This window comes from Prionailurus viverrinus, chromosome B2 (genome assembly GCF_022837055.1).
Source record: "Prionailurus viverrinus isolate Anna chromosome B2, UM_Priviv_1.0, whole genome shotgun sequence".
NCBI classification, from domain to species: domain Eukaryota; kingdom Metazoa; phylum Chordata; class Mammalia; order Carnivora; family Felidae; genus Prionailurus; species Prionailurus viverrinus.
In genome coordinates this window covers 30,433,056-30,460,831 of record NC_062565.1, presented here as the reverse complement: position 1 = coordinate 30,460,831, position 27,776 = coordinate 30,433,056, and the positions used below count along the sequence as shown (strand labels likewise).

Sequence of the window (27,776 nt, the reverse complement as noted above, 5' to 3'; positions counted from 1 at the left end):
GAATCTGAAACAGGCTCCAGGCTCTGAGCTGTCAGCACAGAGCCCAACGCGGGGCTCAAACTCACGGACCGCGAGATCATGACCTGAGCCGAAGTGGGCTGCTTAACCGACTGAGCCACCCAGGCGCCCCGGCAAATAGGAGTTTTCTATACAGATGAGTTCTCAGCGCTAGTGGACCTTACGGGACCTCCAGCTTGACTCCCTCTTCTTTGCGGAGGGAATGAGGCTCCGAGAAGAGGCGGGGCGCCCTCTCGGCCGCGGCCGGCAGGTTCCCGGACTGCCCGCTGGGCGCCGCCCTCCTCTGGCCCGCCCGAGGACCCGTGCAAGGTGCCCGCGGTGGCGCCTGACCGAAGAGCGGTTGCGGGGCCGTCCTCCGCTCCCGCGTCCGCGTCCCGCGCGGTCCCTCGTGAGCGCGGTCGGCGGCGGGTGGCGCGGCCCCGGGCCAGTGTCGGGCAGGGCCACACCCGCACACGCAGGCGGAGCACGGCCGCCCGCGCCAGGACCCGCGGGCCCGGAAACGCTTGTTGTCACAAAGGGGGGGAACACGTGGGCACACACGGCCCGGCGGCGGTCGCAGGGAGCTAGGATCGCCCGGAGAACCTCCCACCGTCCCTGCCCGCCGGACTTCTCGGCCCCGGCCTCCAGGCCGGTCCACCTTCGGCCGGCGCCCGTCCGTGAGGTGGCTGTCCGGCTGGGCCTGACCACCTCTCTCCAGTACGTACCGGCGGCCCGAGCCCGCGTCCTGCCGCTCGCCGAGGGTCTACCCCGCGCCTCCCGCAGTCTCCGAGCACGCGCGATCCTGGGGAGTTTCCCATTGGCACTGCCACTCCGAGAGCCGGGCCCTTGGCTTTTAAGGGCCCTATCAGACCTCTAGTCCTGGGGGTCTCGGGCACCTGCGGTACAGGAGTCCCCACGGGGGTACCCTCTCTCCTCCAGTAGGACGCTCCTGGGTTCCTCAGTCTTCCCGTCTTTCCTTCTCCTTAGGTTTTTGTCCACCTCGTTCGGACCCCCTGCGTAACCATGTCCATCCTGTATGTCTCCCCTCATCCCGATGCCTTCCCCAGCCTCCGTGCCCTTATCGCTGCGCGTTATGGGGAGGCTGGGGAGGGACCGGGCTGGGGAGGAGCCCACCCCCGCGTCTGTCTTCAGCCACCCCCGACCAGCAGGACTCCCTTTCCCCCACCCCGCCTACCCGCCCTGGAGCAAGGGCACGGCGGGCTCTGGGTGTGGGGGGCCACCGCTGTGGCCCAGCTGCTGTGGCCAGCAGGCCTGGGGGGCCCTGGCGGTAGCCGGGCCGCCGTCCTGGTCCAACAGTGGGTCAGTTACGCCGACACGGAGCTAATACCAGCTGCCTGTGGAGCATCGCTGCCGGCCTTGGGACTCCGAAGCTCTGCCCAGGACCCCCAGGTGATTGGGGAGAAGGGAAGAGGGAGAGGGGGAAATTTAGAAGAAAGAAGGTGGAATGGGTAGTGAAGATAGCATGCCAGATGTGGAGAAACACTGATGAAATCCCAGATTGCCGCCTGGTATGATAACCTTGGGCCGGTTTCTTAAACTCTGAAGCCTTGGTCTTCCCGTTGATGAAAAGAGAAGTTTTCATGTTGAGGAACTCGAGAAGATTAAAAGAAGTGTGCAGAGCAGTCTGGTGCCAGGTGTTTTAAAGTCTGGGCACAGAAGTTTGAGGAGTCTGAGGCTGATGAAGGCCGTGGTTACTGTGAAGTGTAGAAAATAAAGACTGGGTGAAGGAGAGATGAGAGGCAAGTGGGGTGCGAGAGGTGGCCCCTGCTGGAAGGAGATGAGGGAGAGGGAAATGAGGAAGGGCTGGAAGGGAGAGGAGAGAGAACTGTACCAGACTGTAGCCAGGAATTCTTCAAAGCAACCACCTCCTTGCAGAGTTTTGAGCACATGGTGGATACTTCGTATTTCTTGAATGAATGAATGAATGAATGAATGAATGAAATGAATATATGACTTAGACCCTGACTTGCTTCTTTATATCCTGCTTATTCTGTCTAAAATAGAGGTTCCCTCTCTGGAATTCCTTGTCCCCACTTCAGCCTGATTTATTTTTCTTTAGAGCACTTAGGAAGAAAAATAGAGTAATGTGTTATATATTTGCATATTTATTGTCTGTCTCCCCCACTAGAGTGTTAACTCCACCAGGCAGGGTCTGTTTTCATCTCCTCATTCTTAGAGAAGTGTCTGGCCTGTAGTAGGTACTTAATACTTCTTGAAGCAATTACTGTGCTGTCTCATGTAATCTTAACATTAACTTCTTGTGTTTGATATATTGCATCTGACACATAGTAAGTGTTCAGCAGGAATTCATTGAACAAATGGGAATATTTTTATGACCATTTGACCTCAGAGGTGGTGATTTGTGGAGTAGAAGGGGGTCACCTGGATTGGGTGGGGATAAGGGGTGGGATTGAGGTGGGCCAAGCCTTATCGTATTCATAACCTCTTCCCTTTCCTGCTAGGCTGCCCTGGGGGCCCTGGGGAGGGCTCTGAGCCCCTTGGAAGAGTGGCTTCGGCTGCATACCTACCTGGCTGGGGAGGCTCCCACTCTGGCTGACCTGGCGGCTGTCACAGCCTTGCTGCTGCCTTTCCGTTACGTAAGTCACCGGGGCCTAGAGAAGAATGATGGAAGCTCCCCTCAGACCTCATTATAGGGTGACTAAGGCTATTTCATTTCTTGTCACCATCCCAGGTCCTGGACCCCTCTGCACGCCGGATCTGGGGTAATGTGACACGCTGGTTTATCACCTGTGTCCAGCAGCCAGAATTCCGTGCAGTGCTGGGGGAGGTGGTTCTGTACTCAGGGGCCAGACTGCTCTCCCAACAGCCAGGTGAGGCAGGGTAGGGAGTAAAATGGGAGGGGTTCCTCTGGGCTTTCCGTGTAGCTCACTTCCTTTTTTTTTTTCTTATGAATGGTGGAATCACTGGGGAAGGGGCCTGAGGAAGGGTGAGATGGGAGACCAGCATGGAGGAACACTGGGCAGCTGGAATAGGCCATCTGAAACATAGTAGTAAGGTTCACAGAGGGTCCCCAATGGGCCAAGTTGGCATTTCTGTGCCTCTGCCTAGGCTCTGAGGTCCCTGCACCCCCAAAGACTGCTACGCAACTCAAGAAAGAGGCAAAGAAACGGGAGAAGCTAGAGAAATTCCAGCAGAAGCAGAAGAGCCAACAGCAGCAGCCACCCCCAGGGGAGGTGAGAAGCTGAGGGTAGGACTGGAAGAAAGCTGGTAGCACACATGGGTGGATGATATCTGTGCCTGTATCTCTTCCCTCCCAAGCAGAAGAAACCAAAACCAGAGAAGAGAGGGAAACGGGATCCTGGGGTCATTACCTACGACCTCCCAACCCCATCTGGGGAAAAGAAAGGTACTAGAAGGGGGTAGGGACCCCAGCGCTTCACCTCCACCCTCTTCAGCTGCTGCTGCGCGGTGTTACCCCTTCCTACTCTGCCGTTGCTCCCACCGCTTGGCTTGTGAGGATTTGCACAGCCCCCGGATCTCCCAATGCCTGTCCTGTGATGTGAGCACCAGAGGCCCATCGGCCCAGCTGCTCCCAGCCTCAGGCACTGACCCTCCCCTTTTCTCCCCCAGATGTCAGTGGCACCATGCCTGACTCCTACAGCCCTCAGTACGTGGAAGCTGCCTGGTACCCTTGGTGGGAGCAGCAGGGCTTCTTCAAGCCCGAGTATGGAGTAAGTGGCCTCCACTCCCCAGGCCTGGAGGAGATGTGGGAGGGGGACAGCAGGGCCAGAGGACAGGTTGCCTCGGAGGGGGCCGGGAGAGGTGACATGAGGCCTTAGCATGTGCCTGTCCTTCCTCCCCCATCAGCGTGCCAGCGTGTCAGCACCAAATCCCCGGGGAATCTTCATGATGTGCATCCCACCCCCCAATGTGACAGGCTCCCTGCACCTGGGCCACGCACTCACCAACGCCATCCAGGACTCCCTGACCCGATGGTGAGTTCCTGTCCTCTCCTTCAACGGGTTCCCTCTGCCTTCTCTGGCTTCTCACTCCTGTCTTCCCTTCTGTTCCCTGACAGGCCATATCTGTCCTCCCTTCTTCCATATTGGCCCTCAGCTGTGCCCCCTGGTGGTGCTACACTTCTCTCGTAATCATTCCCATCGTCCTCAGCATGCTCCCCCAGTCAAGCAACCAACACCCCTCATTTGCAGATGCTGTTCTCTCCCTGCTCTTGCTATGGAAAATAACATTATTTTGAGTTAAACAAGAAATCTGTGAATATGTTTTTGTAAGAAATTTAAAGCTTCAAGTCTCTTTGCGTCTCTCTAGACCTACTCCCTCCCGAAACATAGCCATTATTACCACTTTGATGTGTATCATTCCAGATCTTTCCTATCTACTTACAAATATGCATGCCCATAGAACTGTATAATTTTCCTTTTGAGTGGGTTTTTCTTTTTCTCTTCTTTAACATAAAGGGCTCACCCCAAACATATTACTCTACGACTTTGTTTTTTTTTTTTTACACTTAGCAGTTTACTTTGGAGATCTTTTCCTTGTTCTTATACATAGACTGATCTCATTCTCTTTCATTGCTCCATAGCATTCTATAACGTGGCTGTGCTGTAATAATCACTTTTTTTTTTTTTTTTTTTAATTTTATTTTAGAGTAAGTGCACATGACGGGGAGAGGAGCAGAGGGGGAGAGAGAGAGAATCTTAAGCAGGCTCTTAAGAGTCAGTCATTCAACTGACTAAGCCACTTAGGTGCCCTGGAATCACTTTTTTATTAATGGCCGTTTCTGATTTTTCTCTCTTGAAAACCTTGCTGGAATACACATTCCTGTATATGCTTTCTCAAGTGCAAGTGGAAGGATTCTCTGGTATACTATCAGGAAGTGAAACTTCTGGGTCTGAGGGACATGCTTATATTAAGTTGCCCCCAAAGCAGCTTCAGTGATTTATACTTCTGTGAACTGCATGTGAGGGTATTCATTTCCCTGTTCCCTTTCTGACCCTGGACATATCTGTGTTTGTTTGTGATTACTGAGTCTGTGCCTGTTCGTGTTTGGCCGGTCAGGTTTCCTTTTATATGAATCGTCTGTATCCATCTTTTGTCCATTTTTCTATTGATTCTTTGTTTGTTTTTTTTTTTTCTTTAATTGGTTTGTTGGAAGATTCTTTAATATTCAGATATTGATTTTTTTTGGTTTGTTGTGTATGTTTTCTCCTGTTCTAGTACTTGTTCCTTCCTAATTTTTACTATTTTAATATTTTAATTAGTTAACAATTTATATAATTTAATATTCCAGATGGCAAGTTTCTTTAAAAATGTACTTAATTCAATTTATTTATTTACTTTTATTTTAGAGAGAGTGCTAGCAGGGAAGAGGGGCAGAAGGAGACAGAGAGAGAGAGAGAGAGAGAGAGAGAGAGAGAGAATTTTAAGCAGGCTCCACACTTAGCAAAGAGCCCAAAGCAGAGCTGGATTCCACAATCCTGGAATCATGACCTGAGTTGAAATCAAGAGTCAGATGCTCAACCGACTAAGCCACTCAGGTGCCCCTAGAAAAGTATTTTAAAACAACTTTTTATCTTTAGAAGCCAGGGTTTATTTAATTTTAATTTAAGTTCTGAGAAATTTTTCTGGAGTCTTATTTACTAACTTAATTTGGTTGGGAGTACTTACAGGCATCACTATGTGCCAGCTGTACTCTGGGCACTAGGGATACAACATCAGATTTAGAATTTTGTGAGGAATTGAAAGTTGAAAATACAGAGTTGTGTTAAATACATGTAACATACAAGGGTCAACTTAGTAACACTAGAAAAGAATGAACACTTCTTAGAAAACTTTTTAAGGTGGGGCCCCTGGGTGGATCCAGCTCTGAGTCAGGCTCTACACTGACAGGGCAGAGCCTGCTTGAGATTCTCTCTCTGCTCCCCCGCTCACATTCTCTCTCTCTCTCTCTCAAAATAAATAAATAAACTTAAAAAAAAAGAAGCAAATGACATTAAAAAAAAGAACTTTTAAGATAGCAGCCTTTTTTCTAATGAACATGGCCTAAATAAAATGTTAGAAACTCCCATTTACTTAAATGGAATAGATTTCTATCAACATTTTAGAATCAAAAATAACAGGGGTGCCTGGGTGGCTCGGTTGGTTAAGTGTCCGACTTCGGCTCAGGTCATGACCTCGTGGTTCATGGGTTTGAGCCCCGCATTGGGCTCTGTGCTGAATGCTTGCTTGGAGCCTGGAGCCTGCTTCAGATTCTGTGTCTCCTCTCTCTGCCCCACCTCCACTCATGCTCTGTCTCATTCTGTCTCTCAAAAATAAATAAATGTAGGGGCGCCTGGGTGGCTCAGTCGGTTGGGCAACCGACTTCGGCTCAGGTCATGATCTCACAGTCTGTGAGTTCGAGCCCCGCCTTGGGCTCTGTGCTGACAGCTCAGAGCCTGGAGCCTGTTTCAGATTCTGTGTCTCCCTCTCTCTCTGACCCTCCCCCGTTCATGCTCTGTCTCTCTATGTCTCAAAAATAAATAAAAGTCAAATAAAAAAAAATTAAATAAATAAATAAATAAATAAATAAATGTAAATTAAAAAAAAATAACACGTGAAGCACAACATTAAATATTTCCATCAACAAAACATTATTAATAAAAGTGGGTTGTATATCTATATTTTTTCTTTTTCTCCCCAGCAGAGAATAGGGTACTTTCATGCAAATACCTATGACATTTTACTGATTTTTTTTTTTTTTTTGGTCAATTTTATACAAACCCTGAGAAATGCTTTTAGTAAAATATTCTTTGTGTTTTCTTTTTTTTAATGTTTATTTTATTTTTGACAGAGAGAGACAGAGCATGAACAGGGGAGGGGCAGAGAGAGAGGGAGACAGAGAATCCAAAGCAGGCTCTGACAGCTCAGAGCCCAGCACGGGGCTCGAACTCACAGACAGACTGCGAGATCATGACCTGAGCTGAGGTCGGACTCTCAACCTACTGAGCCACCTAGGCGCCCCTATTCTTTGTATTTTCATTTGTTATGCTTTACTTCTTTGGTAATACCTAACAAATACCAGATTTCATAAAACATATTTGTATCCAGTACATGTTTTTATTTTTGAGACAGAGCATGAGCAGGAGAGGGGCAGAGAGAACGGGAGACATAGAATTTAAAGCAGGCTCCAGGCTCTGAGCTGTCAGCACAGAGCCCGATGTGGGGCTCAAACTCACAGACCGCGAGATCATGACCTGAGCTGAAGTCAGACACTTAGCCGACTGAGCCAACCAGGCGCCCCCGTATCCAGTACATGTTTAACCAACACTTTGAGGATCGAAGAGCTCAGGAGAATGGAGTCGCTTTAGTCCCTGTTCCCAAGGACCCAAGGAGATCTAACTGTAGTGGGGATGATCAGATTATAAAGTAATGAATATAATATAGTTTGATGAGTCTTTGAAAGTGATGTATAGGTAGTGTTTCTTTGTTATTTTTTTAACATCTTTATTTTATTTTATTTCATTATTATTATTATTTTTAAGGAGGCTCCAGGCCCAGCGCAGGGTTTGCACCTGAGATCAAGAGTCAAAAGCTGAATGGGCTGAGCCACCCAGTTGCCTCTGTTTATATAATAATTTCCTCTCCCCGCTTTAATGTGCTTAGTTCGAAAAGGTCACAGAAAAGGTCATTGGAATTTAATGGCTTTATGTGCCACATCAGCAGAGAGCTTGAGCATAAGCTGCACGAACTTGAACCAGAGCGTGGCAGATGTAGCCCTGCAATGCTACTCTATTTTCTCTAATTCACCTCCTGATTAGTTCCCTAACGTGTTACTAGCTTCTAGTCACTTCCCCCTAAATGGCCTATCACTTGCTTTTTAACTTTACTTAGAGGTCTTATTCTGAGATTTTTACATTTTGGTCTAGTTGATTTGTCAGTGTTCTTTAGCTTTATCTTTGCATCTTGTTAACAAAGGCCTCTCTTACCTCAGAGTCACAGTCTCATCTGTGTCTTGGTCTTTTTTTTAGTTTGAAAAGTGTGTTATTTTTTTCTAATGCTTTTCTTTTTTTTCTTTTTTTCTTTTTTTTTTAATTTTTTTTTTCAACGTTTATTTATTTTTGGGACAGAGAGAGACAGAGCATGAAGAGGGGAGGGGCAGAGAGAGAGGGAGACACAGAATCGGAAACAGGCTCCAGGCTCTGAGCCATCAGCCCAGAGCCCGACGCGGGGCTCGAACTCACGGACCGCGAGATCGTGACCTGAGCTGAAGTCGGACGCTTAACCGACTGCGCCACCCAGGCGCCCCTCTAATGCTTTTCTGATAGTGTTGAGTTCATCAGTCTGATTAGAATTTATCGTTGTGAGTGTTGGGAAGTAGGGAACTAATTAGCTAGCTGTCCTAAACAGACTTATTCAGTAGCTCATCCTTTCCCTACTGATAAGAAATTTGACTTTTGACAAATACTGAATGTGCTTGCATCTGTTTCTAGACCCGGTTTGGTTCCCTTTATCTGTAACTTTGTTTCTATGTAGTAACTTACTGTTTATTTTTATTTATTTATTTATTTATTTTTTAGTAACTTACTGTTTAATAATCATAACTTTCTCATACGGCAAGAGCGTCTTTGTTTCTTTGTTCTTTTGCCAGATTGCTCTGGCTGTCCTTGCACATTGCTCCCTGACTAGAACATTTAAAAAAAAAAAATTTTTTTTTTAACATTTATTTATTTTTGAGAGACAGAGACAGAGCATGAGTGGGGGAGGGGCAGAGAGGGAAACACAGAATCTAGAGCAGGCTTCAGGCTCTGAGTTGTCAGCATAGAGCCAAACATGGTGCTCGAACCCATGAACCATGAGATCATGACCTGAGCTGAAGTCGGACACCTAACTGACTGAGCCATCCAGGCGCCCCTCCCTGACTATAACTTTAGAATTGGGCCCCTTTCTTTCCTGAGTCCATTGACTCCTTGCCCAGGAGCCCCATCTTCCTTTGATGCCAGGTCCACCAGCCCACTCCCCTTGGGTCCTCGTGTTCTTCCCATAGGCACCGCATGCGAGGGGAGACCACCCTGTGGAACCCTGGCTGTGACCACGCTGGCATTGCCACTCAGGTGGTCGTGGAGAAGAAACTCTGGCGCGAACGGGGGCTGAGCCGGCACCAGCTGGGCCGAGAGGCCTTCCTGCGGGAGGTCTGGAAGTGGAAAGAGGAGTAAGTATGCAGCAGCCCCCACTCCTGTCCCCCTGTCCAGATAAGATCTCTAGCCTCCGGCCGTGGCTGCAGAGCCAGACCCTCATGGAGGCTGAGGGTCAGTGGGCTCTGGGGCCCAGGTCATTTTCAGAGGGACGGGTGAAAATACCCCATCAGCTGCTCAGTGTCTCTCTCCAGCCCAGGCCTGAGTACTGATCCCGGCCTGTTTGTCCACTTCCAGGAAGGGTGACCGGATTTACCACCAGCTGAAGAAGCTTGGCAGCTCTTTGGACTGGAATCGAGCCTGTTTCACCATGGACCCTGTGAGTAGGAGAGGTCTTGGGGCTGAGGCAGGACAGGGAAGCTCCCAGAGCACCCACAGAAGAGAGCACCCTTCCCCTAGGAGGGGAGCCCACTGCTCATAGGAAACCACTAAGGACTCAGCTGCAAATACCACTTCTTGCCCCTTATCGTGGCCCTTTGTCACCCAGTCTGGGGGCTCACATTCTTTCAGGTGGCACACATTGGGGCCTCACTCTCCTATGGAGCCTGAACTCCCAGGATTCTCTTCACCAGCACCTGTCCCTAGCTGAGTGGCTTCCCTGCCATCTTCAGAGTCTTCAGGCTTGTTGCCTGCCTTTGTGTTCCCATAGTTCTCTCTCCTCCTCAAGAAAAATACTTCTGCCCTCTAGCCCTCAAAGGGGTCTGTGTGCTGACGGTGGGACTCTGGACAGCCCAAGTCTCGCCAGATCCCGCTGCTTTGGCAAGTCTGCCTGGGTCCCTAGGCACCTGGGCCCATGCGTGACTCCCCCTGCTCCCTAGAAACTCTCAGCAGCTGTGACAGAGGCCTTCGTCCGGCTCCACGAGGAAGGAGTCATTTACCGCAGCACCCGTCTCGTCAACTGGTCCTGCACCCTCAACTCTGCGATCTCCGACATCGAGGTGTGTCCCCACCCCCACCCCAGGCTCTCTCCATCTCCGCCCCCCCACTCCAGCTCCCTGGCTATTTAACACCCATCTCACAGGTGGATAAGAAGGAGCTGACAGGTCGCACTCTGCTCTCCGTGCCTGGCTACAAGGAGAAGGTGGAGTTTGGGGTCCTTGTCTCCTTTGCCTACAAGGTCCAAGGCTCAGGTAGGAGCCAGGGGCATCAGGGTCCCGGGCTGGGCGAGGTAGGAGGTGAGAAGGGGCCAGAGCTGAGACCACAAGTCCTCCTGTCACCCTAGACAGTGATGAGGAGGTGGTAGTGGCGACAACTCGGATTGAAACGATGCTGGGAGACGTGGCCGTAGCTGTGCACCCCAAAGACCCGAGATACCAGGTGTGGCAGGGGTGCTGCCCACAGCTGGGGAGGACTGCTGGTCGGAAGGGGCTCCTACGCTGTGAATGAGGTTGGGATGGGCGCTCAGCCTCTTGGCTGAGAGAAAATTGCATCAGAAACTCATTTTCAGCTCCTTTTTGGCCCTGGGTGTTGGGACAATCAGGGACCTGGGTAAGAGGAATTGGGTCCAGCCCGTTTTGAATTTTTTTTCATCTTTGAAATGATTTATTGTTTGCTTTTGCCTTCTTGAATTTTTGATGTCTCCCTCTGCCCCCAGCACCTGAAGGGGAGGAGCGTGATTCACCCATTCTCGTCTCAGAGCCTCCCCATCGTCTTTGACGATTTTGTGGACATGGAGTTTGGCACAGGTGAGCCGGGGGCTGTCCTCTGGAGAGAGAAGGAGGCACCCTTTGGTCATTCATCTTCCCTCTGGAAGAAAAAGAAGAAGCTTTTCCTAAACCAGCAGGACTTGGGCTGGGTTTCAGGGGGCTGTACTCGAGAGATGGGAGACAAGGGTGGTCTGGGGGCCACATCTTTCAGCAAAAGAGGGTGTGTATAGAGACTCCACTGAGTCTTTGTGACCCTGGCACCCCCACGTACACCCCAGGTGCAGTGAAGATCACCCCCGCACATGACCAGAACGACTATGAAGTCGGGCAGCGGCACGGGCTGGAGGCCATCAGCATCATGGACTCCCGAGGGGCCCTCATCAACGTGCCCCCGCCTTTCCTGGTGAGACTACCTGGGGTGTGGTGGCCAGGTCGAGAGATGGTGGGGTACGTAGGCATGGCCGTGATGAGGCCTGTCTCCTACCCAGGGCCTACCGAGGTTTGAGGCCAGGAAGGCAGTGCTGGCGGCACTGAAGGAGCGGGGACTGTTCCGGGGCATTGAGGACAACCCCATGGTGGTGCCGCTTTGCAAGTGAGGACGGGGGCCTGGGAAGAGGGCAGGGGAGGGGCTCCTCAGGGTGCTCACCTCTTGATCTCCCACCCGTGTGTTCTCACAGCCGGTCCAAGGACGTGGTGGAGCCTCTCCTGCGGCCACAGTGGTACGTGCGCTGTGGGGAGATGGCCCAGGCCGCTAGTGCTGCTGTGACACGGGGAGACCTCCGCATCCTACCTGAGGCCCATCAACGGACATGGCACGCCTGGATGGACAACATCCGGTGCGTCAGGGCCCTTGATGTGGGAGGGTGATTGGGTGAGAGGCTAAGCAGGGCACAGGCCGGGGCACCTCCCTCCCCTGCCTGATTCACGTCCCTTCTCCCTAATCCCCCTGCCCCCCACCATTTGCAGGGACTGGTGTATCTCCCGGCAGCTGTGGTGGGGCCATCGCATCCCAGCCTACTTCATCACAGTTAGTGACCCAGCTGTGCCCCCAGGGGAGGTGAGAACTGGGCCAGAGCTGGACACTGGCACATCTCAGGGAGTTGTGGGTCTGTGGGGTCCTTGCTGGGGGGAGGGGTCAGGGCAAGGCAGAGGGACCCCCTTGGCACTCACTCTACCTCTGGCAGGACCCTGATGGGCGGTACTGGGTGAGCGGGCGCAGCGAGGCCGAGGCCCGGGAGAAGGCAGCCAAGGAATTTGGAGTGTCCCCTGACAAGATCAGTCTCCAGCAAGGCAAGTCAGGGCTTTGGGGGTGAAGGGTAGAGCTGGGGTTCTGATCCTCATCTCTGTCCCCTCTGATCTCTGACCTTTGGCCTCCCTCAGATGAGGATGTGTTGGACACCTGGTTCTCCTCTGGCCTCTTCCCCTTCTCCATCCTGGGCTGGCCCAACCACGTATGTTCCTGGGGGACCAGCCCAGGGTGGGATGGCGGTCTTGGAGGTGGGTGCTTGGCTCCCCATCATGCCCTGCTCTGCCCCCAGTCAGAAGATCTGAATGTGTTCTACCCGGGGACGCTGCTGGAGACGGGCCATGACATCCTGTTCTTCTGGGTGGCCAGGATGGTCATGCTTGGCCTGAAGCTCACTGGCAAGCTGCCTTTCAGAGAGGTGATAAGACTGCCGACACCCTTCCCACAGTCCCTACCATCACCCACCCTCCTGTGCCACAGCTCAGGCTCAGCACACATGGGGACACAGCACAGCCCACGGACAGCTGTGGGTGGGCCTAGCCAGGGAGGGCTTGTGGGGACTGAAAGCCAGCCCGGGTTCCACTCAGTGATTCTGTGCCATGGCTTCCTAGATGAGGGAGCGCCTCTAATTCCCATGAAGGTGCCAAATGCACTGGCAGGGGTACCGTGGGGGCCTGAGGTTCAGAACGGGGCAGACCAGATGCAGGGCCCCGGCAGGCATTGCGGTGTGGGTGAGGAGACACATTGTCATGGGCCTTCCCTGCCCTTGCTTGTCAGGTCTACCTCCACGCCATTGTGCGAGATGCCCATGGCCGAAAGATGAGCAAGTCTCTAGGCAACGTCATCGACCCCCTGGACGTCATCCACGGAGTCTCCCTGCAGGTGGGGCTGCGCCCTGGGCCGGGCCGGGAAGGGCTGTGAGGCTGTGGCCACGGCCCCCTGACCGCTCCCACCTCACCCTCAGGGCCTCCACGACCAGTTACTGAACAGCAACCTGGATCCCAGTGAGGTGGAGAAGGCTAAAGAAGGGCAGGTACCGAGGACGGGCTCTGGGGCTACAGTGTGGGCTGAGGTAGGTGAGGCTGCCTCAGGACGCCCCCGACTGACTCCTCCCCACAGAAGGCAGACTTCCCGGCGGGGATTCCCGAGTGCGGCACCGATGCCCTCCGGTTTGGACTGTGTGCCTACACGTCCCAGGGTATGGCCTCCAAAACCTCTCCACTGAGTCCCTCCTCCTTCCCTGAGCCCATTCTTCTCCTTCACCATGGGCACGAGTTGGGAGGGAGAATAGTGAGGAGTCACACTTCACACCCGCCCAGGTCGCGACATCAACCTGGATGTGAACCGGATATTGGGATACCGCCACTTCTGCAACAAGCTCTGGAACGCCACAAAGTTTGCCCTGCGTGGCCTTGGGAAGGGTTTTGTGCCATCACCCACCTCTGAGGTGAGGACCTGGTAGGCGGCAGGGTGGGCAGCACCCACACAGGCAGCTCGTCTGCCGCTCAGGCATCGAGCATGGTCCGTGCTGTATCACGATTGTAGCCACTGAGTCAGGAGGCCCAGCACCTGCCCCGGATGAGCCTTCCTGCAACAGGCAGGACAGATAGATACAGGGAAAGCCTGAGCATCGGGGTCCTCCGAGAAGGGGGTGGGGGTCCTTTTTCCTCCAGATGCTGGGCACATGGTGGTTGCTTCAGACGTATCAGGCTGCTGGAATGCCGATCTGCCCATGGTTCCTGCCGCCCATGGGCTTCTGCCTCCTTCCCCCTGGGCTTATGGTACTTCCTTGCTGATGTGCCCCTTCTTCCCAAGCCTGGAGGCCATGAGAGCCTGGTGGACCGCTGGATCCGCAGCCGGCTGACTGAGGCCGTGAGGCTCAGCAACCAAGGTTTCCAGGCCTATGATTTCCCAGCTGTCACCACTGCCCAGTACAGCTTCTGGCTCTATGAGCTCTGTGATGTCTACCTGGTGAGGAGGAGCTGAGAGATGGGTGGGGGGCGGCAGAGCCCTGGACCTCACGTTGCCAGTGGTTGGCCACGAGACCTGAGCCAACCTGTCCCCTTCCTGGTCCTCACAGGCACAGTGAGGGCTGCAGGCTGGGCCTTTTCCATCCTTGAGCCTTGTGCTCTGTGCTTCCTGGTCCCCTAGGAGTGCCTGAAGCCCGTGCTGAATGGGGTGGACCAGGTGGTGGCCGAGTGTGCTCGCCAGACCCTCTATACCTGCCTGGACGTTGGCCTGCGGCTGCTGTCACCCTTCATGCCCTTTGTGACTGAGGAGCTGTTCCAGAGGCTGCCCCGGCGGACACTACAAGCTCCGCCTAGCCTCTGTATTACCCCCTATCCGGAGCCCTCGGAGGTATGGGGTGTAGCCTAGAGGGGGGCTCTGGCCTGCCCCCCTGCCTCCCTCACCCCCTCTCCCATCCCACAGTGCTCCTGGAGGGACCCTGAGGCAGAAGCTGCCATGGAACTGGCCCTAAGCATCACACGAGCTGTGCGCTCCCTGCGTGCCGACTACAACCTCACCCGGATCCGGCCTGATTGTGAGCCACCTCGTCCCATTGGCCCCTCAGTCCACTCTGGGACCCTTGTCCGACGAGGTTGCCTCCTCTCGCGTCTCCTGGGGGCCACATCTCACCTTCCTCCCTCCCCGCAGGTTTCCTAGAAGTGACTGATGAGGCCACGGGCGCTCTGGCGTCGGCTGTGTCAGGCTACGTGCAGGCGCTGGCCAGCGCGGGCGTGGTGGCTGTCCTGGCCCTGGGGGCTCCCGCGCCACAGGGCTGTGCTGTGGCCCTGGCCTCTGACCGCTGCTCCGTCCACCTGCAGCTGCAGGGACTGGTGGACCCGGCCCGGGAGCTGGGCAAGCTGCAGGCCAAGCGTGGTGAGGCACAGCGGCAGGCACAGCGTCTGCGGGAGCGCCGCGCTGCCTCAAGCTACCCTACGAAGGTGCCCCTTGATGTCCAGGAGGCAGACAAAGTCAAGGTGTGTGTGTGGGTGGGCATTCCTTCTCCACTGCCCACACCATCTGCTCCCTCCATCATCAGGCCCAGCCCTGGGCAGCCATGGGGGAGCAGGCCGCCCAGGCCCCTTGCATAGGCAGGGCCCACGTAATCCCTCCTCTTACATGAGAAACGGTCAGCAGCAGGGGCACAGCCCAAGGTCACACAAGCAAGGTGAAGACAGACCTAGAACCAGGTATCCTGCCTCCCAGCCAGAGCCCTCGTGCCCCACCCAGTGCCTGGAACATCCTGAGTGCCTGGTGCTGGTCTCAGGACCACTTACAGCCAGGAAGCCTGGCAGGCTCACCTGGGATCTCTCCAGGGAGGAGCAGTGGGGTGAACCACATGGACGCAGAGAGAAATGAGCGGAGGCTGCATTACGGAGCCTTGGTCGCTGAGCAGGGCTCAGTCCAATCTCCCGGAAACCTGCTCAGGGCAGGGGGTGTCCCCATTGCCATTTTACAAATGAAGGCCCAGTGCCTGCCTGGGAGGCTGCGTCCCTAACCCCTGTGTGCTGCCATCCAGCTGGGGGTTGGGCTGCTGGCTAGGGCACATGGGCTCCTTCGTTTTGGGGGACTGACCACTCTGGCAAAAGGCAAGACCTAAGAGGCCAGTGATGATGGAGGGGAAGGTGGGTGCTGATGGGGAGGTTGGTGAGAATTCGGAGGGAACAGGCCAGCCGAGCTCACAGTCCCCAAACTACTCCCTGCTGCGGTCCCCACCCATCTTTCCAACTGGGACCCCTCTGCCATCGCGAGCATTTGGAGGTCTCCTCTCTTGGGCCTGAATCCTCACCACCCACCACCCCCTCTCCCTTGTTCTACCCCCAGCTCCAGCAGACAGAAGCAGAGCTCAGGAAGGTGGAGGAGGCCATCGCGCTATTTCAGAAGATGCTGTGATGCACCCGACTCTGATCCTCATAACCCCCAGCAGTCCGCCATGGGGGTGGCAGCAATAAAATATTTTGCCACAAAATCATCTCTTGTCTGTGTGTGGTGGGGCCAGGGAGGGGCACTGAGGGCCCGTGCCTGGGAAGGTAGTGGAAGGGCGTCAGGCTGAGCAAGAGGCGCCGGGTGGGCAGAGAGGTGCGTCTGCCTGGGTCTGTCCCTGGCGCTGAGCCAGGCCTGAGTCATGTTCCTCACTCATTCCTCCTCCCAGCTCTTCTCCACTCACCTCTGCACTGCTGCTGAGGGAGCCCCGCCCTGGTGCCGGCAGCCGCTTGTGGCCTTGGGCGGGCACGAGTAGAGGGGCCAGGGGCTGTCTGGCCTGCCCCCATTCTGCCGGGGCCTCCCTCCCCCTCCACTCGTCCTGAGTTAATTATAACTCTGACCTAAGTGCCCTGTGACACGACGCCCCAGCGGCGCTGCGGGAGACCCAGCAACCAGGTAGGGGAGAGGCCTAGAGAGGAGATTCATCAGGTTTTCTGTGCTGGGTGTTTGGGGGTGTGGGTGTCGGTCTGGGGGTGGGGAAGGGGGTCTTGGGGAAGGAGCCTCAGTTCCTTCCTGCAGGTGTATGTCCCCATTAGCCCACTAAGGCCCTCAGGTTGTCTAGGCAACTGAGGGGAGGCCAGGCTGGGGCAGATCCAGATGCTTCAGGCAAAGCAGAGGAAGGGCCCAAAGCAGGTGCCGGTGGAGACAAAGAGCTAAAGAGCTGGGCCTGCCCTGGACCCACTGCTGCTTCCTGCTCTCGAGAGCCTTCTGTCCCTCAGGTCCATGTCCCAGCCATGCTCCCTGCAGACGTGCCCCTGGCCCACCTGAATCCTTCACTGCTGCTGCTGCTGCTACTGCAGCTGCTTCCCCCTGCATCCTCCTTCTTCCCCAACATCTGGAGCCTCCTGGCTGCCCCCGGGTCCGTCACCCACCAGGACCTGACCGAGGAGGCGGCGCTCAATGTCACCCTGCAGCTCTTCCTGGAGCAGCCACCCCCAGGCCGTCCCCCGCTTCGTCTTGAGGATTTCCTGGTGAGCGTCCCCAGGTCCTGTCACATCCCAGCTGGACTCCCCAATTCCCTGGGACTTCTACTTCTTCAGGGCCCTGCTGGCCGAGAGGAGGGACATCCTTCTCTTCCTTGGCTCCCCACCTCTACCCCTTGCAGTAACAATACCCAAGTGTCCTGGTCCTAAAATCAGGAGTCCCCCCCCCCCCCGCTCCTCCTTAGAAAGGTCCAGAATTGCCCTTCCTTCGTAGGGCCCAGGACCTTCAATTCCCTGCACACCCAACCTGAGTGCCAGTTGCTAAGAAAACGTGGGCAATGGTACAACCCAAGGGTCCCCTGTCCCCTAACCCACTCTCTCCAGGGCCACACCCTTCTTGCTGACGACCTCTTTGCTGCCTACTTTGGACCTGGGTCTCCTTCCCGGAGGTTCCGAGCAGCATTAGGTGAGGTCTCCCGTGCCAACGCAGCCCAGGACTTTCTGCCAACATCCAGGAATGACCCTGACCTGCACTTTGATGCTGAGCGGCTGGGCCAGGGGCGCACACGCCTAGTGGGGGCTCTCCGGGAGGCCCTGGTGGCAGCCAGAGCTCTTGACCACACCCTGGCCCGCCAGCGCCTTGGGGCTGCACTTCATGCTTTGCAGGTGAGAACTGCATAAAATGGGCAGGGGTTTCTTCACCCCAGGTCTTCCCGTCCCCCAGATACAGACTTCCTCCTGGCACCTCCTCCTTCTCCTTCTTCTCCTCCTTCTTCTTCTCCTTCTTCTTCTTTTAATGTTTATTTATTTTGAGAGAGACAGAAAGCAGGGGAGGGGCAGAGAGAGAGGGAGAGAGAGAATCCCAAATGGGCTTTGCACCATCAGCGCTTGATCTTACCAACCATAAGATCAGGACCTGAACAGATATCAAGAGTCTGACGCTTAACTGACTGAGCCACCCAGGCGCCCCCTCATGGTGCCTTCTTTTTTTTTTTTTTTTTTTTTTTAATTTTTTTTTTCAACGTTTATTTATTTTTGGGACAGAGAGAGACAGAGCATGAACGGGCGAGGGGCAGAGAGAGAGGGAGACACAGAATCGGAAACAGGCTCCAGGCTCTGAGCCATCAGCCCAGAGCCCAACGCGGGGCTCGAACTCCCGGACCGCGAGATCGTGACCTGGCTGAAGTCGGACGCTTAACCGACTGCGCCACCCAGGCGCCCCTCATGGTGCCTTCTTAATCACACCTCCCCCAACTCAAGAAGTGATGGGGCACTGCTTGCCAGTGCCCTGAGACTGGTCCCTAGTTCCCCCACCTCCAAACTGGCAGCTCTCCCTGTGGGAAGAGCCAGGAGGCCATTGTGGCTGGAGAAAGCGAGGAGGCGTGAGGTTGGGAGTGGGCCTTGAAGGCCACCGGAAGGCCTTTGATTGGACTCTGGGATGGGAGGAAAAACCGGGAGGCTCCCACCTGGGGAGAGCTCTGTTCTGGGCGACAGGCAGAGGGTGTGGAGGGCACTTGGGGTATCTGACAGCGGCAGCGGGGGTAGGAGGAGGCTTTCCAAGAGGAAGAATAAGCGCTGGAGATTGTGAGAATGGTCAGAGAGCGCCTCATTCCCCTTCGCCCTCCCTCCCCCCAGGATTTCTACAGTCACAGCAACTGGGTGGAACTGGGACAGCAGCAGCCACACCCTCACCTCCTCTGGCCTAGGCAGGAGCTCCAGAGCCTGGCACAAGGTACGGCCATGACCCCGGGGGATGGGGGAAGCCCACTAAAGCCATGTCCTCTCAGCCTCCCCAGACACTGTGTCACATCCTCAGGTCACATAGGATGTGACATGGCTTCTTCTCTGGAACGACCTGTGAGGTCCCCCAGTCCAGCCAAAGGCCAGGTCAGTTAGATAGCTTCCCCAAGGTCACAGGGGTGGACAGAGCCAGGACCAAGGTCTGCAGACCTCAGCTGAGTTCTCTCTCGTGTGGCTTCCTCCCCCAACATGGGATGGACACACAGGGCTGTTCCTCACAGTCCCCTCATCCTTCCACCTGAGCTATGACACGGCCTCCTGTCCATTGCAAGTTCACTTCCTGTCCACAGCTCACGCTTCCGGGTTTCCTAGCACAGTCCCGGTCTCACATATTCAGTCTCATCACTAGATGACCTCTAGGTTTTTGTTCAGAAATCCTAGAAGGGTACATTTGGGCTTTTGCCAGCTCAGGGAAAAGCCAAAGTTTGGATGGATGGGGATAAAGGTCAGTGGTGGCAGGATCTTGGGATCTAGACCCCTGTCCTCTCTTCCCAGTGGACGATCCTACCTGCTCTGATTGCGAGGAGTTGAGCTGCCCCGGGAATTTGCTGGGCTTTACACTCCTCACCTCTGGCTACTTTGGAACTCATCCCTCCAAACCTCCAGGTACCAGGCAGAAGTAAGGGGAGAAAGTCACTTCCTTTCCCCTGACCCTCTCCCTAGGGATCTCAGAACTGTAGGCCCTTGTCCCATTTCCTATGGCATCACTTCTGGAAGGAGTGGATGCTGGGGATGGGGTAGATGGATGGAGGCCCACTGAGGTGGCCATGATTGTTGGGTGGGGGAATAGCTTCTTATTCAACCAGTAAGACTTCTCCATTACCCAAGGGTAGCTTTGGGGGATGGGCTGGAGGGATTAGGGGATCCACCATGTACTGTGATGACTGACCCCCCTAGATTTACTCCAGATTGGCCCTCCACAAATGTCATCTTTCTTGCTGATCCTTTGCTGAAGAGTGAAAGGTCAGGCCAGGTCAAAAAGGGCCTCATTTTCTTAGGAGGCAGTGGGTTTTTTACCTCCACCCTCCAGATCTCTTTCCCCAAACCAGGGAAATGTAGCCATGGGGGCCGTTTTGACCAGAGCAGCTCCCAGCCACCACGGGGAGGCATCAACAAGGATAGCACATCCCCAGGCTTCTCTCCCCATCACATGCTGCACCTCCAGGCAGCAAAACTGGCCCTTCTGGCCTCCATCCAGGCCCTCAGTCTCCTGCGAAACCGGCTGGGAGACAGGGGTTTCTCCAGGTGAGTGGCCTCTGGACGATGTGCTCCTTAATGCGCATGTGCTCCTAGGGGAGCTGAGTAAATGGGGGCTGGGGACAAACGTGCAGACTCCTCACCGTATCTCTGGCCTGCTCCCCAGGCTGCTGGACATCAGCCCAGCCTCCAGTCTGAGCTTCGTCCTAGACACCACAGGCAGTATGGGTGAGGAGATCAATGCTGCCAAAATCCAGGCTCGCCACATTGTGGAACAGCGACGGGGCAGCCCCATGGAGCCTGTCCACTATATCCTGGTCCCTTTCCATGATCCAGGTAACTGTGGTCTGGCGAGGATAGCGGAAGGAAGGAAAGTCTAGGGCAAGGGGTAAATGCCACTGGTGGGGGAAAGGGCCTCATGGCTCCACTTCCTTAAAATGGTGACGTTTCCTATGGTTGAGCCTTTACTGGTACCTCTGTGTGTACGATCGGCCACTTCTTCCTCTGTTTCCAAGATGGCAGCACTTTCCATATGAGGTTAATCATGATCTGTGCTTAGCCAGGGGCCTCTGCTTTCTTAGGCTTCCATGTTAATCAGTGATTTTCAATTCTCCCCATTTTCTGTACACAGAGGTTGGTATGAGGATGGGTCCAGGCTTCTGTGAAGCCTCTGAGACAGATTGGAAGTTAGACCGACTGACCGGGTTGACCAGTCACTGTGCATGCTTAGGCTGATCATTTAGACTTTTTTTGCCTCAGTTTCATCATCGATAAAATGAGTCAGTACTTGACCCATATTATCTGATGGCCATTTCAACCCTAGAAGATAGGCAGGATTTTCTAGGGTTGAAATGGCCATCAAATAAAATAGCTACAGCGCTGAGAATTCCCTAAAGGCAAGCGTTGAGTCTGATTTACCTGCATAAATCTCATAGTAGCTGGAATTTAACGGGAGTTTATCACATATTATTTTTAATTTTTTTAATGTTTATTTATTTTTGAGTCAGAGAGAGACAAAGCATGAACAGGGGAGGGTCAGAGAGAGGGAGACACAGAATCTGAAGCAGGCTCCGGGTTCCAAGCCATTAGCACAGAGCCTGACGCGGGGCTCGAACTCACAGAGTGTGAGATCATGACCTGAGCCGAAGTCGGACGCTTAACTGACTGAGCCACCCAGGCACCCTGGTTTATCACATATTTGATGAAGCTTTGAGTTTAGCATTAATTATATGTCAAGTCACTATTCTAAGGTTTACAAAATCAACTCATTTAGTCCTTCTAATGACACTCTGAGGTAGGTACCATTATTTCTCTGGTTTTTCCGGTGAGGAATCTGAGGCCCCAGGTGTTTTTTTATACTTACGCACATATCCAATAAAGGCCCTCTCAGGACCACAGAAAATGCTGCCATTTTGTTAAGGAAATGAGGTCCACTTCCCCGCAAAGGTAACTAGCCCTTACCCAGCCCTGCCTATAGAAATATCAGAGAATATTATTATTTCAATACTTGTTCACCCCAGGAGCACAGCGAGGCCTCTTGACTGGGGGGTGAGAGGTGGCCCTGGGTAGGGATGAGGGGAGCCCTCTCGTCACTCATCTCAACCTTCTTTCTTCCTCCCCAGGGTTTGGCCCTGTCTTTACCACCAGTGACCCTGACAGCTTCTGGCAACAACTCAATGAGATCCATGCCTTGGGGGGTGGAGATGAGCCCGAGATGTGTCTGTCAGCCGTGGAGGTCTGCCCTCCCCCTCCCCCTTCCCTTCTTCCCCCTTCCTTTCCAGTTCCCACCACCAAGGGGAACTAGAGGCTTCCTGGGACCTCCACCCTCCACCCCACCTTCAGAGCCTAGTTCCACTAGCTTCACTCCAGGGTTCCAGGGCCATATTTCTTTCTATTCTGCCCTCCCTTCCTCTACCCATTCCTCTGCTGCTGCCATTTTTAACACGAGCACTTTCCCTCTCTGCCAGCTGGCTCTGCTGCACACACCTCCACTCTCAGACATCTTTGTCTTCACCGACGCCTCCCCCAAGGATGCCTTTCTCACCAACCGGGTGGAGTCCCTGACTCAGGAGCGGCGCTGCAGAGTGAGCACAGCTGATGGGACATCCGATGTTAGCCACCCAGAGATATGGGGTTTCCCATACCTTGTTGACGACTATCTCGTAACAAGGATCACACCACACTCTGGTGGTTGAACCAGCCTTGGCATGGGGTGGGAGAAGCAGACAATGAGTATAACACATCCTGATCCCTTACATGATGCTGAATGCATATTTGAACTGGTCTCCAATAAACCATTTGAAGAACTGGAGATCTAGTTGCCAGCAATCTGCTGTGGATGACAAATGGAGACAGTTACAAGGGAGTGGCAACTACTAACTGAAGGCCTGGGGCTGTGTCATTGGGAGACCCTGCAGGAACAGAGGGTAGACCAAGACCTTACTCCTCCTCATCAGCTCCGCAGAACACTTGAGCACAGATCTTCATTGACAATGGTAGACAGCACTTGGAGTACTTAGTACTGGCCTCTTTTTCTGGGCACAGGTAACATTCCTAGTGACCGAGGACCCATCGAGGGTTCAGGGCCGAGCTCGGCGTGAGGTCTTGTCCCCTCTGCGTTTTGAGCCCTATGAAGCAGTGGCCTTGGCCTCAGGAGGAGAGGTAATCTTCACCAAAGACCAGCACATTCAGGATGTGGCAGCTGTTGTTGGGGACAGCATGGCTGACCTGGTAAGTATGAGGGCCGGAGGGACTAATGCTTTTGGCTCAGAACTGAGGGTACAGGTAACACGGCACTGCTCTTTCTCATAGGTTAATAGTTTAACACTGCTTGCTGTGTTGCCACTGCAGTCAGAAGGGTGGGAAAGGAAGTTTCTCTCTCTCTCTGAGATCCATGGCTACCCAACTTCCACGTTGCTCCTTCCCTATTAGCACCGCCCCCTGTCCCCCAGTCTTGGCCTCCAGTAGTCTGTCCTCGGAAGTCCTGCCATCTTTTAAGGAGGGACAAGAAGCAATCACCTCACCCTTAATCCCTTGCCTCCAATTTGTTGTTGACCGTAACTTCATCCCTGGTCCTGGGCCCCTCTTTTACTAGTATCCCTTCTCCATGTGTGACTTAGTTTCTTTCTGTCTCCACCTTTCTCCTGTCTTTGTTCCCACTTCATTCAATGCCTCATCTTCTCCTCTATTTTTTGGCTCTGCCCATCCCTCTAGGTTACCCTTCCCCTGGAACCTCCTGTTGTAGTGTCTGGAAGGCCACTTGTATTCAGCGTGGATGCACTGCTCCAGAGGGTCACAGTCCGGATCCATGGGGAGGTCAGCAGCTTCTGGATCAGGAACCCTGCAGGTATTTCCACGTGTGTGTCTCAAGGCAGAGGGAAGAATGGAGAATGAAGGGTGACATCCTAAGGGACAGGAGCTAGCTCATGTGCCAATCTCTTGCTCCCCCACCCCCACCAGGGGTCTCCCAGGGCCAGGAGGAAGGCGAGGGACCTCTAGGTTACACTCGCCGCTTTGGGCAGTTCTGGATAGTTACCATCAGTGACCCCCCACAGACAGGGACCTGGGAGATCCTGGTCACAGCCGAGAGCACACCCCGGGTGAGAGTGCAAGGTAAGGAGGGAGATATTGCTGGGAAGGGAAGGGACGGGAAGGCTGCAGAGATCAGAGAGCGGTATCAATCACATTCATCTCAGGAAGGTCTCTGATTGCCTTGGCCCTCCTCAGCCCAGACATCCCTGGACTTCCTCTTCTACTTTGGGATCCCTGTGGAGGATGGCCCCCACCCTGGCCTCTACCCCCTGACTCAGCCAGTTGCAGGTACGTCTACCCACCCCCCCAACTTGTCCATTAATAAATATACATGTATATATTGTATATGTATATGTCTATATACATATGTGTATTGTATATTGTGTATGTATATTATGTGTGTGTGTATATATATATATATATCCTTTTATTGAGTTATAACTTGCATATAATGAAGTGCACTAAAGTATACAGCTGGGTGGATTTCATATAATGCACTCATGTAACCATCACTCGACTCAAGATTTAGAACATTTTCAGCATCCCAGAATCTTTCCTGACCCTGCCCAACAATAGCCCTCAGAGGTAACCCCTTTTCTCCATTCATACTCATCCCCAGAGGTAACCCCTATTCCAAAAGCCGATCATTCCTTTCTCCCTGTCTCTGAATCTCATGTGGACCAGTGTTCTCCCCTCCCCTCCCCTGTCCCAGGCCTCCAGACCCAGCTGCTGGTAGAGGTGACAGGGCTGGGCTCCAGAGGCAACCCTGGAGCTCCTCTGCCGCATTTCTCTCACGTCGTCCTACGAGGGGTCCCGGAAGGTGCCGAGCTGGGCCGGGTGCCTTTGGAGCCCACAGGACCGCTGGAGCGAGGTTTCCTCGCGGCCTCGCTACCGTCCGCACTTCTGTCCACTGCGGGACCTTTCTCTCTGGAGTTGATTGGCCGGGACGGAGAGGGGCAGAGCCTGCACCGAGCTGCTCCCCAGCCCTGCACCGTGGTCCCTGTCCTTCTGGAGGTGAGACGCAGGAAGAAGGTGCAGGTAGGGCTGGAGAGAGCTGCAGCCTCCTCGCCGCCTGACCTGCTCCTCCTCGCCTGACCCGCTCCTCCTCGCCTGACCCGCCCTCCTCCGTAGCTCAGCGGCTCCCCGGGATTCCTGGCTCCAGGCAGCAAGGCCCCGCTCAGCCTCCGCATCGCCAGCTTCTCGGGCCCTCAGGATCTCGATCTTAGGACATCTGTCAAGCCCAGCTTCGCTCTCACCTCCAACCTCTCCAGGTATTGCCCCTGAACTCTCCGGTTCAGTTCCGGCCCACCTTTCGGTTCCCCTGGCATGGGAGCTGGTACTTTAAGCCCCGCCTACAGCAGCCGCTTGGCCCTCAGATTCTCGCCTCCCCTCCCCTCCCCTCCCCTCCAGCTTTGGGCGCGGACCCTGGGCTCTCAACTATTCGAGAGCTTGGGCCTTCAGCCCGGCGTCCGTACTCGACAGGGTTCGCCTGGAACCAAATGAGTCCGCCTGGGGGCGCCTGTGGTTGGAGATCCCGGACTCAGCGGCTCCAGACTCCGTGGTGATGGTGACTGTGACTGCGACAGGTCCAGAAGCCAGCCCAGTGCCCCCGACCCATGCCTTCCTCCGGCTCCTGGTGCTGGCCCCCACCCCGCAGGTGAGGCACCCCACTTTCCATCGCAGGATAAACAGTGTAAGGGGTGGTAGGTGCAAGCTTAATTTGGGTGCAGACACGCTGACCGGCTCTCCCTCTTCTCCCTAGGACCCGCTGGCTGCCCCTGCCCACTCATCTGGCCCTATCCTCGCCTCCACCAGCCCTGCCTCCACTTCGGTGACTCAGGGAAGGGCTGGGGGAGGGCTGGTGGGCAACCCCTGGTGGGGCACAGTTGGAAGGGTGCTGCTTCTGCTAGGCCTGGCCTCCTGGTGACACCAGAACCCCTAGAGGGATGTGCCTACAGCGCTATTTTTAGTCTGGCCCCACTGGTGAGAAGGCAACCGGGCCTTGGGACCTGACCTCTCCCAGCTGGGATGGAGGTTTTCCTTCTCACACACTTGTCCCTCTCTTTCTTTGTGAGATTGGGATAGAGGGCAATGGACTTTCCCACAATGCACTTTCCCCAACCCTGCTGGGAACCAAAGCAAATACTCGTTTTTGGAGAAAATTGGCCTCTATTTCTCTGTAGCAAAATCTCTTTACTCCACTATTTATTCATGCTTTCCTAAGCTCAGGTAGAAGGAAAGATATATGGGGAGGAGACTAAAGTTGACAGTGGGGGGTTTATAGAATTGTTCTTACTTGAAATTCTGAGGAAGCTCCTATTTTATTTTTGTATTTAAAGCTGAAGGACAGTTTCAATAAACATGTCTTCTCTGGAGAGGGATTTCAAAGAAAGATCATTTATGCAGATCACTTAAGGGCGAGTGAGGGCATAAGACACCAAGCAGATGAAATGAAGTTTTCAGTTGTGGAGAAGAAACTTTACACCAAGATGTTAGGAATTCAGTTGGCCCACCACCTGGAGCCATTTATCTGTTAAGTCAAGAAGCAGGATAAGGAGACTGGGGGTTCTGACTCAGCCTCCCCTGTCACCAACTGAGGAAATCGAGAGGAGGCTTCACACACGGGTGGGGCCCCTCCGCATATTGGGGCAGCCCAGCTGAGCAGTCTCCCCTTTGGGCTGAGTGCCTCCTTTCTGCTGCCTTGACAACTGAAGAGGAGGAGAGAACCGGTGTGGGCATCTGTGCTCCTCCCCGCCTGCGGGTGGGGGCTTCCGCCCTGCCCCCCACTTCCCTACAGTTTACCTGCTGCTGCCATGCCGTCTGCTTCCTTGGCCTTCCCTTCCAGTCCTGGGTGGCACAGGAACTAGCCTGATTCGAGGGATGTGGGGAGAACTGGGAGGGAGAGGAGGCTGGGATTTGCTTTTCTCTGTTAAACCAGTGCTGACCCCAAGTCCCCTCTCTACCCCCACTTCCCGAGAGTACAAACTAAAAACAATAAACTCACCTTCTCCTGAATCAGATTCTGCAAACAGATGTTCACATTTTGAATCTGGGCTAACTGGGGGCCACCAGGCTCTGAGTGTAAATCTGATAGAAAATTCTAAAGGAGGAGTTAGAGGCTGACAACATGGTGAAACCTTGAGGTCCATCTGCTGCTCTTCTGTCACCACAGGCCATTACCTCTCCAGCTGGATCCCCTCACCACAGAACCGCCCCCCCCCCCCAGGTAGAAAAATCCAATACTCTCCCTACCATCTCTTTAACAGTCCCGTTTCAACATCCCCCTCAGGTGGGATAGTACCCCTTTCCCTGTTCTTTATGGATCCTCCCTGTCCAGTCCTGACCCATTGGAATAATCCAGGCCACTCCCCCATCTCAATGGAGTGATCCAAATCAGGTCCCTCTGAATGGAATGCAGACCGGCCTCCTCCAATCCCGACAATGAACACCAACCTGCACTTGGTGGCATCCAGTCATTACAATTCATGATCCCTGCCCATTAACTCTTGCCTTTCCAGGGTGGTGTCAGGCTGTGTCCACATGTCCCCCGTGCCCCCAGAGCCCCCCTGTGCCGCACAGAAGCCCCATACCTCACCAAGAGCCCCCAGATGCAGCTGTTGTTGCTGTGCCTCCCTCAGACGGCCCTCAAACCAGGCCTGGCCGTGCTCCAGCAGCTCCAGCCCCTGCCACAGGGCGTCCTGCTCCCTCTCCAGAGCCTGCATCTTCTGCAGCTGGAAAGGCCAGAAGCAGAGGCTGACTTGCTCCCCAGCAGGGCTCTGAGCCCCGGCCATTTCTCTCAACCCTTGGTTGGGTTCACTGGTCACTGAGTGTGAACCCAGACTGACCACTGAGCTGGAGGGTGAGGGGAAGCAGGGGAGAAGACTTACGGGTCCTGAAAATTGAGAGGAAATATAAGGGCAGATCCAGGAAGTAGGCTTCCCTGGGACCTCTTGCTGGGCTAATACTCACCCAGAGGAAGAAGCTCCGGGCCCCTGGGTCTTGGCGGCTTGTCCCTAATGGCAGCAGCAGAACTGTGTAGGGGGCCTGTACCAGGGGCAGCCCTCCGGGCCCCTGGCTCCCCATGGCTCGGAGGTGGGAAGGGTGGAGCCACGCCCACTGGTGCTCAGGGTGGGTCCCTCCCCTTCCCCCTGCCTGGTGCCCATCCCACCTTTTCAGCCTCTCAGAGCCTTTCCTGCTGTGTCTCTGAGGCTGGGGTGTTCCTACTTAAGGGGAAGAGACCACCTCCATTGGGTTTCTCTGTCTTCCTTCTCATCTG

General features: G+C 54.4%; 3 protein-coding genes across 6 annotated transcripts; 2 read left to right on the top strand and 1 right to left on the bottom strand.

Moving 5' to 3' along the window:
- The first annotated feature begins 380 nt into the window (after positions 1 to 380).
- On the top strand, positions 381 to 16,035 carry VARS1 (valyl-tRNA synthetase 1). Of its 2 annotated transcripts, none has more exons than XM_047858786.1 (30): positions 381 to 714; positions 985 to 1,407; positions 2,481 to 2,615; positions 2,711 to 2,849; positions 3,088 to 3,212; positions 3,298 to 3,385; positions 3,610 to 3,710; positions 3,847 to 3,974; positions 9,023 to 9,187; positions 9,408 to 9,489; positions 9,989 to 10,108; positions 10,192 to 10,300; positions 10,393 to 10,487; positions 10,765 to 10,855; positions 11,095 to 11,219; positions 11,305 to 11,408; positions 11,494 to 11,652; positions 11,783 to 11,873; positions 12,001 to 12,106; positions 12,197 to 12,267; positions 12,355 to 12,480; positions 12,840 to 12,944; positions 13,027 to 13,095; positions 13,182 to 13,260; positions 13,382 to 13,509; positions 13,878 to 14,033; positions 14,214 to 14,420; positions 14,493 to 14,604; positions 14,718 to 15,043; positions 15,891 to 16,035. In XM_047858786.1, exons 2-30 carry the CDS (start codon positions 1,021 to 1,023, stop codon positions 15,957 to 15,959), a joined length of 3,798 nt encoding a protein of 1,265 aa, XP_047714742.1. In that variant the 5' UTR covers positions 381 to 714; positions 985 to 1,020; the 3' UTR covers positions 15,960 to 16,035. The 2 variants fall into 2 exon arrangements, with proteins under 2 accessions (XP_047714742.1, XP_047714743.1); XM_047858787.1 differs by having other exon boundaries at positions 384 to 714; positions 3,301 to 3,385.
- Positions 16,036 to 16,372: 337 nt separating this feature from the next.
- On the top strand, positions 16,373 to 25,951 carry VWA7 (von Willebrand factor A domain containing 7). Its single transcript, XM_047858800.1, has 17 exons — positions 16,373 to 16,445; positions 16,769 to 17,020; positions 17,357 to 17,638; positions 18,608 to 18,704; positions 19,268 to 19,378; positions 19,822 to 20,017; positions 20,136 to 20,305; positions 21,592 to 21,704; positions 21,937 to 22,053; positions 22,514 to 22,699; positions 23,183 to 23,315; positions 23,429 to 23,581; positions 23,696 to 23,788; positions 24,213 to 24,514; positions 24,632 to 24,771; positions 24,983 to 25,157; positions 25,263 to 25,951. The coding sequence occupies exons 2-17, from the start codon at positions 16,784 to 16,786 to the stop codon at positions 25,425 to 25,427; spliced, it is 2,670 nt and encodes an 889-aa protein (XP_047714756.1). The 5' UTR covers positions 16,373 to 16,445; positions 16,769 to 16,783; the 3' UTR covers positions 25,428 to 25,951.
- Positions 25,952 to 26,086: 135 nt separating this feature from the next.
- Positions 26,087 to 27,752, bottom strand: SAPCD1 (suppressor APC domain containing 1). 3 transcript variants are annotated; one of them, XM_047858803.1, is made up of 5 exons: positions 27,470 to 27,752; positions 27,091 to 27,231; positions 26,505 to 26,600; positions 26,303 to 26,392; positions 26,109 to 26,208 (listed from the first exon to the last, which is right to left on the bottom strand). In XM_047858803.1, the coding sequence occupies exons 1-5, from the start codon at positions 27,581 to 27,583 to the stop codon at positions 26,116 to 26,118; spliced, it is 534 nt and encodes a 177-aa protein (XP_047714759.1). In that variant the 5' UTR covers positions 27,584 to 27,752; the 3' UTR covers positions 26,109 to 26,115. The 3 variants fall into 3 exon arrangements, with proteins under 3 accessions (XP_047714757.1, XP_047714758.1, XP_047714759.1); XM_047858801.1 differs by having other exon boundaries at positions 26,087 to 26,392; XM_047858802.1 differs by lacking the exon at positions 27,470 to 27,752 and having other exon boundaries at positions 26,087 to 26,392; positions 27,091 to 27,347.
- Positions 27,753 to 27,776: the final 24 nt, after the last annotated feature.